The sequence below is a fragment of the Anoplopoma fimbria genome, chromosome 23, assembly GCF_027596085.1.
Source record: "Anoplopoma fimbria isolate UVic2021 breed Golden Eagle Sablefish chromosome 23, Afim_UVic_2022, whole genome shotgun sequence".
Lineage (NCBI taxonomy): Eukaryota > Metazoa > Chordata > Actinopteri > Perciformes > Anoplopomatidae > Anoplopoma > Anoplopoma fimbria.
The window spans coordinates 8,682,961-8,698,690 of record NC_072471.1 but is presented as its reverse complement, the minus strand read 5'-3'; the positions used below and the strand labels follow the sequence as shown (position 1 = coordinate 8,698,690).

Below are 15,730 nucleotides of genomic sequence, written 5' to 3'. Positions count from 1 at the left end.
AGTGATCCCATCCATGGATCGTTTGCATTGGCTTAGCTTTATGCATGAGAATTATGAGAAGAGAGGGAATAACTCGTCTGTCCAAAGGTGACACTTCTTGGGAAGAGTAAGGCATTACAAAGCATTTACACTTAACCTAAGCCTTGAGTTAGAGGCCGTGACTCTGGAGTCTACTCAGCTCTACTTCCTTTTATTAGCTTGAGCTCAATGAGTTTGCCAGTTTGACTGATTAGTTTCTCGCCCCTCTGAAACTGGCGGACCAGATAGAGATACATAATGGAAGGAGAAGGAAGCAACTCGGTACTCCATCACTGGACTTGGACTGTTGGTTCAATAACATGTTTTATTCAGTTTGTGTGTCCAGAGACCTGTGACCAGACACAGGAGAGATGATTGGTGGAGTCTGACAGTGGAGCTGTTGACTTATACCTGCTCCATTCTGACTTCACACTAAAATATATCGATCTTGTTGTTGCATCCACCCCGTGATAAGGGCTGGAACTAGATTTATTGTTGATGTCTGTTGATTATTTGAATAATTTATTAATCATTTAGTCTGTAGAATATCGGTAAATAGCTCCAATAACAGGTTCACAGAACAGTGTGTAAGTACAGTCCAAAAGATCAAAATATTACAAAAGTAATAACAGAAAAAACACTGATAATGTTAAAACTACACAAATAAATATTTTAGCTCTTGTGTGAATGGATGTATTTTCTCAAGGATCCCCTACTTTATGGTCTGGTTTAATCAGACAAATATGACCATAATTTACTAAATGAACGTCATGCTGTATTGAAGAAGACTTGAAACTAGAGATTGAGACCATAAACTGTGTTGTTTACAATGTTTACTGAGGGAATAAATCAAGTGAGAAGTAGGGTCATTTTCTCATAGACTTCTATACAACCAGACTTATTGTTGCAACCAGAGGAGCTGCCCCCTGAGAGAATGCAGGTTTAAGGCACTTCACTTTTAAGAATTGGAGTTTGCCGCCTGCTACAAACATAATGTTGACATATCATCATTACATTACATTACAGTCATTTAGCAGACGCTTTTATCCAAAGCGACTTACAATCAGTAGTATATTACATATCATTCACCCATTCACACACTGATGACAGGCTACCATGCAAGGTGCCACCATCAGACTCTAACTAACATTCATGCAACATCCAGTCCACACCGATGGCAAGCCTTCGGGAGCAACTTGGGGTTAAGTGTCTTGCCCAAGGACACATCGACTGCCGAAGCCGGGTATCGAACCACCGACCCTCTGATTGGAGAACTACCTTGCTCTCCACTACGCCACAGCCGCCCTCACTACATAAAGTTGAACATGTTAGCAAACAATGGCCTACAGAGCAACATATGTAGTCATATAGATTTGTGTTTCTGTCCACTTGACAAATGCAAGTTCAATATTTACTCTCTTTCTGTCTTGCTCCACAACAAGAAAATATCTCCTAAGCTGCTAAATGCTCCTCTATGTTCACCAGCTAGTCACAAAGTCATTTTGAGCTGTTGTCAATATGAAAATATAGATTAGAGCAGCACTCGAAAAGTTAGTTTCCGGATTGCTTTCAAATCAATTCTATTTTGATGCATTCCACAATTTATTTAGCTATTTTATTGGACATTATTTTCCACCAGCAAACAGATATACCATTTGAGATTCATGTCACGCTACCAAGCAACGATGATGACCTTCGACAGCCTTGTTTGACAGCCAACAAAGAGTGAGCCCCACATGCTTTTGCATCATACGTATGCAGGAAAAATAGGTCAAACAACTAGACACGATTTCTGTTAGAAAGAGTGCTGATACTAGTCAATAAATCAACAACAATTTGGTAATACAAATGCAAAATATAATTTGCAGCTTCCATGGAGAAAATTGTTGCTGACAGCCCTAATGATAAGCATAGTTGATCTAAAGAGCCTTATGTCAACAATAAAGTAAAGGAGAATTTATATTCCACTATAAAATCAGGCATCATCATAACAAGCAGTAAGTAAATACAGACTGACTAATCACTTTCTCCGCACTGTCATCTAACTACAAGGCTGTATGAGTGTGTCTTTTCACACAGCACACAGTGATAAATTGCGCTCAGAGGCATCACATTCACACCGATACTGAACTGTGGGAATATGGGAGTAACTCAATAAAGCAGACGGCAGACAGAGGATCTTTTACTGCTTTGCAGACGAGACAGGAAGTAGTCTCCAGCTCTGCCTGTGTGAATACTCTATAAGGCCGTAAAAAGGAAATGTGGAACACACTCAGATCGTGCCCTTTATTGCATTTTGGAGACTGTGAGCAGAGAAAATCCATTGCCTGTTTCCACCTCAGGGGCTCTGTAATAAAGCGTCGGATTACATTGATCTGCTTGAAATTGCGAGTTCGGCTCCCATCGAGACCGCTTTCGGCTCGTGAGAACTCGTCCAGCGGGAGTTGTATTGGCAGATGTGAGCTGGCAACGAGGCGAGTCATCACGAAGATGCTAGTCAGCCAATAATCAAACGACCCTGCTCATGCAGAGAACGTCACAGGTATGTGTATACAATTAAACACCAGTCCCCTGATCCTGCTCGTCATTCCCCAATTAACCTTTTGCCAAGCCCCGCCCCCTTAGCTACTGTCGCTACGACTGTCAAGCTCTCTGTTCTTGCAAAACAAATAACGCAATTTACAATAATAATGATAACACATTTGAAATTTGAAGTTCTTGGTATTTTTATTCATTTATTTCAGACAGGGATAGAAAACGCTTTCTTATTATATGACTGGGCGATATGGCCAAATTCTCCTATTATGATATAGTTCATTACATATATCAGTAACAATATATATCACGATATAGCATGTTTTCTGGTAACTCAATAAAAAAATTGTCCATATGAAATAACCACAAGGTTTTGTGAATTAAATAATTGGCAAAGGAAAAGTTCAGAATATTTTCTGATTTAATTAAGAACGAGTGCAAAATGAACCAAACAGTTTCAACCTACACACTCATTTGTTGGTCGCATTAAACTGAGTGGTAATGTAAAGTATGATGTTAAAATAAAACCGCTATCTTCAAATTATATTCCTTCAAAATAGAGAATTTTAAGTTGGTATGTGCTTGTCAATTTAGACAAAATAATTGTGTATCAGGAAATCACAATGTATTATTTCATTACAATATTGAAATGTCACCTAGCCCTGTCATTTCTAGCCAGTAATTTCTTTGCCAAAAACTGGGTAAATATTGCCAGAACTAACATCATAAGCATAATGACCAGTGGGCTGAAGGAGCCCGGGACCATACCACCAACCTTAGGGTTAAAAGAAAACCCGCTCTACCCCCTGAGCCACAGCCGCTCACAAGTAGGTGAATATTTATAAATATAGTACTGTAGTTATGGAGAACTTGTGTGTCCTCCTGGCAAACACAGGCCCAGTATTCATATTATAATACTTGTGAAATATATATCTGAAAAAGAAATCCATTATATGGAGTTTCAAATAGCTTAGTGTGCTACGTATACCATATTGATTTTTTAAAAAGGTTTCCGGGTCAGTTTTCTCCCTCTATGCCAAAGTATCAAAAAATACAGATTCTGAAGAGCTTGTAATGAGCTGGTACACTTCCAAACAGCAAGGGCATCCGTCTCAGAGGTTTAGGAGTATTTCTTTCTCATTAAACGGAGGTCAGGGGCCATCCAGGAAATATTTTTTTGCCTCCTCTGTGCCGTTGTTTGCTTTCACAAGCTCATTAGCAAGATTTTCTTTATTCACATCAAGGACTATGACTAGGCGTTTGGAGCTTGACTTCAAAGATTGATATTGCAGACATTTTTCGGTGCTTTCATCTCGCTGATCAAAAGTAATGCCTGCTCATTTCCTGATATAATCTCTCTAACTTGAATTTGGGTTATTAAAAATTCCATCAGCTTCAGACAGAGGAGCTGCTCAATTAAATGTTAAATTAATGTAATACTGACAGCCTGCTCGAGTCAATATGTTGCTATGTCCCTTTGCAGCTTTATCCCAATGTAAGTGATTACAGGTGACCACACAAAATGAGCGGTAATAATCGTATAGCCCTCCAGTTCACACGCAGCAGCTCACAGGTAATCAAAAGTCTGCTGGCACTGCATTGGCACATTTACTGCTTCCAGTGATATCTAATCTCTGTGTGTGAACATTTTCTGCTTCACTGTCACACTGTTTTCCATCCAACATGTGAGATACCGTCGTGAGAAAACGTGTAAACAAAATCAAAGTATGATCTTGGTGTTGCCTGAAACCAGGTCCGATAAACCGTCGCACGTAGCTGCCGGATTATTTCTACCACATGATGTTGTGCATTTCTGAGCCAAATGTCCCATGAGTGCACTTCAATACCCACTGCTTTGCACGCTTGATGTAGAAGTGGGACATCGGATGAGCTGTGTGACTGATCAGAGGGGTGTAAAAAAAAAAGAAGAAATACCCCAGGGGAAGAGGCATTGAAGGGGTGATTGTGTTCCATGAAGGAGCTGAGATGACCGCAGGGGATCATAGTTACGTCACATTAACGGGTAAAGGATTCCCGATCAGATGCGCGTGGAAATAACATACTACATCACTTAATAGTTGGTGGGAGTGAGAGAGAGGAAATAAAGCTCCTGGATGACCCTCTGCACACTGATACCAGTAGTATAAACCTGATGAAAGACCCTACTCATCTCATTTATACCTAGAGGACAGGCTGACAGAACAAATGAGGCAGTGTTGAAGATAACACGAAGTATGTGCTCAACACCCACATGGTGTGCCTGTTATATGCACATGCTATGAATAACTTCAACTGGAGGGAATAAAATCCCACCTGTGACTAAAAAACTCTGCCATGCAACAACAACATGCATGAACACAGCTGATTTAACGCTTTTACAATATTTCAAAGATAAATAATAAACTGTATTTCAATTGTTATTGACTTCAGCAGGGGTGGAACAAGCACTTTATTTCAGGAACTTGTACCATTTCATGCTTTTACTCCTCTACACTATGAAGGCAAATATAGTTTTCTTGACAGTAGGGATGGTAATATATATATATATATTTTTTTACTGATTCAGCAGCTTTTCTGTTAAATGGAAATAGCTGTTCCACCTTAAAAGTCAACCCACCTTAAGTGAGCCTGACAATCGCTAACGTTAACCTGGGTTTGCAATAGTGCTTCATAAATGAGCCCAAAAAACCCGGAAATGAGTCTCCATTTTTGCACTTCTTGTTCCCTCCTCCAGGAATCAATGGGTTGTTTGAATAGGGTTTTGGTTAGACACCTAAAAAAGGTTCTGTGGTTAAAACAAGCTCAAGAGATTTTAAGTTTTGTTCTACAATAGACAGTAAATATATTGTGAATTGTTAAGCTTTAATTTATCTAAAAAATGGGTGTTAAAATAGTTATTTGCACTGAACATCAATGTGACCTCTCAAACATTTGACATTGGGTCATATAGGAAATATTGTTGTTAATACATCCTAACTTCAGCCTGCACTAACAGAGTTTCTGGTCACTGTGCAGCAGTGAAATCCTGCTATAGTTCATATGGCCGTCTATTTACACATCCAGCCAACGTAGAACAACATTAACATTCAGTTGGAGTTGTGTCTTTGGCAACCTGATGAATGATAATTCAATATCCACTCTCCTTTACCTCTTCTGGGTCTCCAGCAACTCCTGAGGGAAATGTCTGACTCTTTAGCTGCTAAATGCTCCACTATGTTCACCAGCTAGTCGCTAACTTTGTCCTCCTGCTGTTTGCTGCTGAGCAGGTGGTGTACAGCAGGCTTTGAGAGCTTTTTGTGGGTCATAAAACCAAGACAATAAGCTGAAAAGTTAAAATGCTCCTAAGATCTTTTAGATGATAATTCTCTCTGTCGGTCCGTCATACATTGCAATTTAATCCATCAATTATTCATTTGCAGAGCCTGCTATTCCATCCCTGCTCTGCAGTTGGTGTGAGCATTTCTCGCCTGTCATGCCTCACCCATTTGCACAGCTGTTCCTTACGGTTTCACCAACCCCTCAGTATTTATACCTGCCGCTTTCTCTCATTTCTCAACCAGATCACCTGTTGTGCAACTCAGTCTTCCGACCTTCTTTTTCCTGCCTTCCTGTCTTGTCATGTGCATTTTGTCACTTTCTGCCTGCATGCCTTGTCCTTTTTGTCCTCACTGTCTGCCCGTCACCGACCACTGCTTTTGACCAGGGACCAGGGCTATTATCCTAAACTAAAACAGAAACTAAGAACAAAATAAGCAGTGAAAAATATTGTTTGTGAACTGAAACTACATAAAAACTCAAATGAAATGATATTGCCCGGTGAAAAGACGATTTAAAAATAAATAATAAACTGAAATCAACTTCAGTTTTAGCTTTTAAGTAATAATATTTCACTACCGAAAAAAATTGAGATTCTCGTCACATTGAACCACAGAAATTGAACGGACTTGATATTCCAGGCCATGGCACTATGCCGCAATGACCTCACATCTGACATTAAAGAAGCGTGAAAATAAACATAAACATAATGGCACCATTCTCAAACCTTGTATTCTGTGTGTATGTGTAGCTACATACTGCTGAGACATTATACCTGTCCAAAACATAAACAATTGTGATCAAAACTAAACATAAAAAAACTAATACTAAACCTTTCTGAAAAACTGACACTAAATTTAAACTAGCAAACGCACTCCTAAACTGAAACTAAACAAAAATGAAAGTGAGAAGTCAAATCTAAAATAAAATAAAATCCTCACAGTCTTACTGAGTGGTTACATGAGTAAAACATTTCAACACTTCTGCAACCCCTAGACTTCACAATGATCCTGACCAAATGTTGTTTTTACTAAAAATACAGTCGAGAGAAATTCAGTTCAGCCCTCAAGTGCTTTTTTTTTGTTCTGACTTTAATCTCAACCCAGTGACCCTCTAGGCCTCTAGGGGGATTCAGTGTGTCCAGATGTGTGCAACATCTGTATGAGTTTTCACATCCACCTCGGGGAAAAACTATACGCTCCACGTTGACAACTGCAAGTCTGCCAAAAGTAGCTGAAGCAAACACGACTGTATGCAATTAGGTCATTCTCACTGTGAGGTTTGACAGATTCTTCTCCAAAGGAAGAGAAAAGGCAGCGGATGCTGCTGGGTCCAAGTTGTAATTACAGAGTACCTTTTCTTTGAGGAGTTATGACACCAATGAGAATAACTTGAGTGCACGCCACGTCACGATACAGTAACAGTGTGATATACTGCTGCCATATTAAGCAGAGTTATGACAGAGATCCTGCCAGCAGTTAATTTCCCTCCGCTATCTTTAGGGTGAGGGCATTCTCATTAGTGATACTTAACGATTAAATGAGCTAAGTTTTTTAATTAGGGGACTGTCAAGACTTCACTAATACTTTCTGGGAGCAAAGTTTCCATTGTGTGCTAATGATAGCATCACTTTAATGCATAGTATTTAAGTCAAACTTAAACCTGTGTTGTTTGTTTTTCAAGTAACTGTGAACAGATTTGTACAACAGGCTCTTCCCCTTTTGTGCTCTCATTCCTCCAGTTCAAACAGATTTAAAATACTAAAATACTTCATTCAATATTCCTTTTGTTTTTCACATCAAGCTGAAAGAGCCCGAATGAACGTTTAAAGGACCAGACGCTTTATGGTGTTTTCAAGTGGGATTTTGTTTACTGTGTTTGCAAGAAGAGACGGGAATACAACATTCTTTTTTGATGTCGGTCGCCCAGCAACAATGTTCATATGACCTAAACAACCAAACATATTGTGAACTTGACTTCCCATGTCATAAATATGAGTTCAATTCAAAGGCGGCATTAAAACACAGATGGGAATGAGGGGAAACAGGCGAGCTAGAGAATCTTTCAATGTTAATGAAACTCAATACCTTGGATTCATACTGGAAGATTGCTAAACTGAATGCACCAACTCTCTCTCTTGAGGCTGTTGGAAGGCTTTCTGACAATCTGCACTACAAAATACACAAAGATACAATTACCAACTTGAGGTTGTATGTCTCCGCCAACCAGTCAAGTTAGAAAATGCCATCACTTCATCATTTCATAATTTCTTCCTATCAGACATTTGTGTTAAATTTGCATGATAAGCGCATGAATTCCTGAGCTTTGAACAAAAATGTGTTTTGTGAAGTCACAGTGACCTTTGACCAGCAATTTATAATTAGTGGATGTTTGGGCCAAATTAAAATAAATTCCTTCAAAATGGCCCTGAGATATTGCGTTCACAAGAAAGAGACGGATGGACAGACCAACGAAAACATAATGCACTAACATAACATGGCTGTCACTGGCATGGAGGCATAATAAAACAGAATGATGACAAGCTGGTAAAGAACAAAATAATAATTCCTGGTGTTCCAATGGAGTATTTTTCCTTTTAAAAAGTCTATTTATTCTTGTAATACCAAAGTAAAGTACTGAATCATTTGTGATTTCTTACATAACCTTTCACATATTGACCAAAACAGTCATCACTCAATATAACTGGCTTCAACAATCGTGATGCTGTCCAATATATTACATAATCTAGTCACAAACGGACCACACATCCATTATCTGTATATAAATACAAGACCTTTAAAGTAATTTATTTTAAAAAGAATAATACAATTCAATGCAAAACAGATAGGAGGAATAAGATAACTATATCTGACACTGTCTGTGTGGCAGCGTACTCATTTCCCTGAGCTTCAAACATCATCCTCAATAAAAAAAAAAGGTAATCCTCATCATTACCTGATTAGAGAAAAGGCACAGAGCTGAACAAAGCCACAGTGACACGTGATGGAGGCTTGACAGGCCTCCACGTCGTTGTTGTTGTTGCTGTGTGGATGTGTTCGCACTGGGCAGCACTCCAGTTAGTCAATTTATGACAGACGGCAGAACTGAGTGCCATTCATTCTCAGCACTTAGAAGTGTAATTTTGACAAACAGCAGTGATGTAGATAAACACGCCTGGATCGGAGGCTGAGCTTGTTAAGCCACGCGGTCAAACCTCTGAAACCTGCAAATGACCTTCCTCTGACTCCGCTCCTCCCTTTAAACCCTGAGAGATGCTACCTGGGATGACATGCATGCTGGAGTAAAAATGTCCTGAAAAGGCCTCGCCATCTGCCACCGCCACCGCCACTTTGACCCGTTAGTCCCCTGTGTCCTTGGCAACTCTGCTGCTAATTCCAACCACAATAACTGAAATAATCACTCTGAATGTGTAAAATGGGACGACAGGGTTTTACCAGACAAGTCCACCAGCAAGAGAATTAGCTTTAATTTGCCCTTATTACAATGATCCCCCTCGAAACAAGACAAATGAATCACTCCGGGGGGGCTAATGGCTCTTGTGGGAGCCTGTGGTGAGAGCAAAGACCGAGAACATCGCAGTGTCTCTCCAAGACAATCACTCTGAGAACCTTTATTTATGTACTTAACAGAGGTGGGTTAAGATATCAACGGCTGTGAGTGACGTCAGCTTGTCAACAACCTTTTTTTTTGTGATGGGAATAAGGTCTGGCCTCAAATCAGTGAACTCGCCGTGATCTCTCAGAGGGAAAATAAGGACTGGGTGGGGAGTGGGAGAGATATTCCCTTCAGTCTGTTAAGATGGGAGGCTATAAACTGTGCAGAGACTCATCAAACCTTGACACACCAAACCGGGTCGAATAAAGCCACAGTGACACATAATGGAGGCTTCAACACTCGACGAGGCTCCACATCGTAGCTGTGTGGATGTGTTCGCACTGGGTAGCCCTCCAGTTAGTCAATTCAAAACAGACGGCAAAACTGAGTGCAATTCATTCACCTTACTTAGAAGTGTAATTTTGACAAAGCTGCAGCGATGTAAATAAACGCCAGATTAAAGGCTGAGCTCATTCAAATATGCGGCCGTGATCAAATCTCTGAAACCTGAAGATCCTCTTTTCATATTCTATTTTATTGACCTTCCTCTGACCTATAATCCTATCTTTGTACACAGAGAGATCATATCTAGTCATCTGCCAACGCCACTTTGACCTTCGTATCCTTGGCAACTCTGCTGCCAAGTGTCCCTCCAGGACAATAACATATTAAAAAGAGAAGGGCTGAGATATCGACGGCTATGAGTGACGTCAGCTTGTGAGCATTCCTCAGGCTTCAGATCAATGAACTCACCATGATCTCTCAGAGAGAAAACAAGTACCAAAGCAGTAGAGTGTTGCAGGTATTCCCTTTAGTCTGTCGGGACAGGAGGCTTTAAACTATAGAGACCCACCACACCTTGACATACAGGGAAGAAAACCAAAAGAGGTCGTACTTGAAGAAGCGAGGGCTTCTTTCTAGAGTTGCCATTTTGAAGTGATGTTCAACAGCTTCACTGGGGACTAAATAAAATAACATCCATAGACCAGAATTTGATGCAGTTACAAGATATTGCAACCCATCTTTTCTTAAATTGAAGAACTATCTACTTTCGTGCCCTTCCAAAGAGATGATTGCATTAAGTTTGCTGCTGTATTATTGGGATATCAAAGGTCATTCTGGGAAATTGAGGAACCACAAACTGAAGCATAGACACTGTAGATAGGGCTTATAATACTTACAGTAAGTGTTTGACAGTTCTTTTAATCAAACACTGTCTACACACGGCCATTTCAGCACTATAGTTATCAAATTATTGAAGAAGATATATCCAGATTATGATTCTAATTATCCATAAACTGCTAATATATATTGTGTGTTATTCACCATATAGTCAGTTATCTTTAAGGGTGGCTAATTTCCATGAGATAGATGTTTGTAGCGGAGCCAGCAGCATGATTCTATGGATGTCGGGTGGTCCACCACTTTAAATTCAGATTGAAACATCTTAACTTAACCATTGAATGCATTGACATTTTGTCCAGACATTCATGGAACCCGAAAAGCAAGCCTACTAACATTGTTCATCACCTCACTTTTCCAATAGCATCGTCACGAAGTTGAGATTTGTGGCCTTGAGGGAAATAACTATTGTAATTATTGCAATGAAACTTGGTTTGCACGTTCATGTCCCATGTCTGTGAAATGATTTGGTTTGTCTGCAAAAAGCAGCAATTCCCATTAGCCTCAGCTTCTAAAATAAAATATGGAAGATATTGAACATTGCAAACATCATACCTGCTGAACATCAATATGTTAGCATTTACATTAAGAGCATGTTGCATGCTTGCATTAGCATTTAGCTCAAAACACCACTGTGACGCTAGCTTCTACTTTTGGTTTAGTTTTTGTTCATGGTTGCAACAACTTGCATGCTATTGCCCACGAGTCTCTTCTGGAAGTTGTTCCACACAAATCATTGTCTATAGGTTACTGATAAAATTCCTTGACCAACAGCAAATGAGTTACACCCACAACTACCTCTGCTCTCACTACTTCATATCAGAAAGGCTCTCATCGCTGGGAGTCGCCTATTTGTAGTTAAGCTCCGGCTTCACAGAGAAAGCAAACCGGTTTTGGAAAAATATTCAGGGAGATGAAATCAATTGTTCTTGATAGAGGGCTGGTGTTTATCACAGTAATTTCCTCCGACAATAACAGGAAGGCCAGTGATGTATGTTGGGTCACAGCAGGATGTATTTTCATCCTGCTGTGACCCAACAGGCCAAGTGGGAGCTCTGGAAATGAACATCTCTCTCCGTTTCCTCCCCGCGTGAGTTTGACTCAGCAGCTGAAGCCTCCCCCCCCATACGAGACGACGCTGCCTTTTCATTAGCAATTATAGTGTTTCTCAAAAGTGTCAGCAGCTGAAAAATAGAGCCTGTAATGTAACCTCTCTCTCTCTCTACAGTGTGAAACTATCATTATTACTGCTCCTGCCATTACAGCTCCCAGCCGCTGACAGCTCAAATTCATGCCACAGCATGAGAATATGGATCAACCCCTCTACTGCATTCAGACTGAGGTCATGTCGGAATCACTGCCCTAGCAAATGACTAAGATCAGATAAGGCTGGATGCTGAAATTTTACCAGGAAGGAAGAGATTCATTTTAGCCGCAGTGTTTAAAAGCCTCAGCTAAGTCCCTTTTTTTATAAAATTCCATAGGACGACTGGTGAGTTGGAAAAGCGTGGGTTGCATTGTTTATCTGTATAGCCTGATGGTGCGATCTTAGAATCATTTCATTAAGTCTGCATGGCAAAGCACTTCTGTACCCAGCAGAGTGTGCATCAGTAAAGCCTGACTGCTCACAAGCATTACACTTTAGTGAAGAACAGATTGCAACTGAGCACATGGGGGGGAGGGAAAGAAAATCTAGATCAAACAGCAGAAAATGATCAATTGTGGGTAATGACTTGGATTCCACATAACAAGTGACACCAGTCAGATTAAGCCCTGCATAATTATTTTTTTTGCTCCCGCCAGATATAGTGTATTTATAGTCACCTCCCGTGGCTTGGAAGTAACTGGGGAGCTGATGCTAGCTTTACTTGGCACAGAGGAAGTAGCTCTCCTTTCTCTATATTTGACAGCATCCGTTTCATATGCAAGGCTTGTGCAATATTACATTTTGGTCTGACTTTGAATTTTTTCACTTGTGTCCCAAAAATAGACACTTTAAACAAGAAAGTGAAGGGATTTAAAGTGATCCTGTTAACATGTTGTACTAAAATCTGTATAAAAACCTCAGTGGTATATCTGTGATAGTAATAAAGGGGCTTTAAGTCTGCTAGAACACAATATCCTAAAATGCATAGTAGGTTAGCAGCTCTTTTCTTAAAGGAGCAAATGAAACAAATGCTAATTATCATCTTGGAGGCAAAACTACCACATGCATGAGGTAAAGGGGGGGATGCACAAATGTGTGTTTAAGTCACATAGTCTATAATTACATACGCTATATCAGCTCATAGTAAACACTACCTGTGGTGCAGTAGCAAAGAAGGCTGAGCAACACCATTTGAGCATATCATTAGGCTTTAATTGCCATTCTCTTGCATACTGTATACGTTTCCAACAAGTGCAAAAAGACAACAACTGCTCATGCTTCCTATGAAGGCACCAACCTGCCTGAATGGCTGGCACCTGTCCAATTAAAATACAAAAGTTGTATCCAATATCACAAAGTAGATTTCGTTGCCAAAGAGCTACAGATGATGGAGAGCAAAAAAATAGATAAAAACGAGCTGTGACGGGTTATTATTACCCAGTAGGTTACATAATATAGATGGGAATAAACGAAAACGCACTGTGAGCCGTGTCAGGGTGTCCATTTGTAAAAGAAATGATGGTGAATGAATGCATGAGTCTATGGAGAGCGCAGACAGTAAATCCACAGAGGAGAAACCAGCGCTCCTTTCTGCACAATGACCGCAACGCAACGGGAGGCTGGAGCGTTTTTTATTTTATTTTTTCTATTTGGAATAACGTAACCTCCTATTGCCGAGTCGGGCACAAAACACCTGAATCTACCTGCGGGTTGCCAGTTCCTTGTAGAAGTTTTAGAAAACGTTAAAAAATACGCACAGAAATTGCAAAGCGCCGAGCGACTTACCTCGATCCAGAGAGAGAGGTTGGACCACTGTCGCCATGACTGCTGTTTACTGGAGACTGGAGAGACTACGAGAGAGCTGCAGCATCACAGGGAGAGAGAGAGAGAGAGAGAGAGAGAGAGAGAGAGAGAGAGAGATGTTGGGAGTGGTTGTGAGGGAATTAATCCACCTCCATCCTCATAATATCTCATAACCTGCACTAAATGAATGTCCATGCTGACACGATAATGACATGACCGTCCTCCACTGTAAAATAAATGTAAAATAATAAATAATAATAGGACACATTATTCAAGATTTTCTTGACATGCAATTAATCTGCAATGAAAAGTAGAAATGATCATTTCAAATTACACAACTTTTAGGAAAATTGATTTCTAACACTAGATTAAATTGCTTTTTTTTTTTTTTTTTTTTTTTTTTTTAAAGTTATTTGAGTGGATGTCAGTAACTAGAAAAAAATGAAAAATAAAAGGCAGAGATTTGCTCGGGAGAAAGATTTAAGAGCAGCCCACATGGCCTAAAAGTAAGTAGACTTTCGTAAAAAGGATGTGGACTGTTGTGCATCGCATCCATGTGTCAACATCAATGACCCTGCAAAAAACAGGGTCATTGATAGCATCGACATTTCTGCTTTTAAGGAAGTTGCTCTCATTCAACAAGTAGGCAACACAAACGTTTGTGGTTGTGGAGGACCAGATACCATAGAGTGTTTCCCATCAGAGCAGCATTCAAATCAGGATCACTGTTCTCCCTGACTTACACTGATCAATAAATTAACCCTGATTAAATAAAAAAGTAATTGTTTCCTAAAACATGTGGCTTCACCATTCACAGAAGTCAACCAGTGGCCCTGATTTGCATGCTGTATTAGAGTCTGTGTGTAGATGCTTATCCGTGTATGATCCATTCATCCATTGCACTTCAGAGATCAGTTGATTGCAACCTTGCTCGCCTTTAAGGTTTATTGGGAACCGCTGAGCCATGCAGCCTGTTATCTCCTCCCTTGGTTGCAGTACATGCTCTGCATGCAGCCCGATAAGGACTGAATGATGATAGTGAACCTTTGCTGAAGGGCTTAAGGATTAATCCTTGTGTTTATGTTCTACCACAGAATGGAGCCAAACCCCTGACTCTCTGCCTCTACTGTAGATCCGCTGCCTAATGGTGCCTGCTGCTGTGGCGTATATATATCTCTCATACCTGGCCAGTCATTGGTCTCGACAGGGGCAGTGCACTCAACAAAAACAAGCAGCAAATCCTTGGTGAAGGGGGGGACGTTAAGGCAGCAGCACGAGGAGTCACATGGCTCTCAAACCCTGACTTGACCCATGTCATATGAGCTGTAAACACAAAACTTCACCTGAGGCAACAACCAATATTTCAGCAGGATTCTCAGTGTCATCACTGAAATCAGAATCTCATACCTTATCTTGCTTGCATAAAAAAAAACACTTTAGTCTCTACCCATTTGAGAAGCAATTAACCCACTCCCAACCTCACTTTTCTTTTTTCTCGCAGCGATGCAGTGAGTCCAAGAATGACATTTACAAAATGTAATGTCGATATATTTATACTAATTCCATTTTCATCATCTTCAAGCATTTCAGGGACTATTCCGTCATCATGAATCTGCTCTGTTTTTGATTGAAACGTTTACTAAAACCTAATCAAACAGTCCATATGTGCTGGTGAATTCCAGCCACCCAGCGGCTCCGCCCAGCTGCATGCAGATGTAAATCGGTAGGCTGGACGGACGGTTAGAGAGGGTGAGGGTTTAGAGAGCACACGGAAAGAGGGCACAGAGAGATTACAGGCTTCCCACCCATATGGACTGGAATACGGTCCTGCTTTTTTTTTGTTAAAGAGGTGGGATTACGCTGCAGCGCTCTTAAAGCCCTTTAACTGCAAGTGAATTGATTTCTGAAAGGTCTCCACTCCCACGGAAGGAGATGCGAGAGGCCGTGTATACGACCGGACTGAAGTGTGTTTGCCTATCTGATTAAAGCTTTTAACATTTAGTCAGCATCAAAACTTGTGTGGGCATCAATCCCCATCAGTGCTCTTTAAAGTCATTAAAGGAATAGTTCAGCATTTTGGGTAATATGCTTATTCGCTTCCTTGTTGAGAGTTAG

The 15,730-nt window shown here is 40.4% G+C and overlaps 1 protein-coding gene across 1 annotated transcript in view; it reads right to left on the bottom strand.

Moving 5' to 3' along the window:
- lin7a (lin-7 homolog A (C. elegans)) overlaps positions 1-13,638 on the bottom strand; it is a 34,018-nt gene extending 20,380 nt beyond the window's left edge. Inside the window, exon 1 of the mRNA XM_054624584.1 lies at positions 13,598-13,638. Within this exon, the coding sequence (XP_054480559.1) occupies positions 13,598-13,634 (37 nt within the window). The 5' untranslated portion in view covers positions 13,635-13,638. The remainder of the gene's footprint in view (positions 1-13,597) is intronic.
- Positions 13,639-15,730: the final 2,092 nt, after the last annotated feature.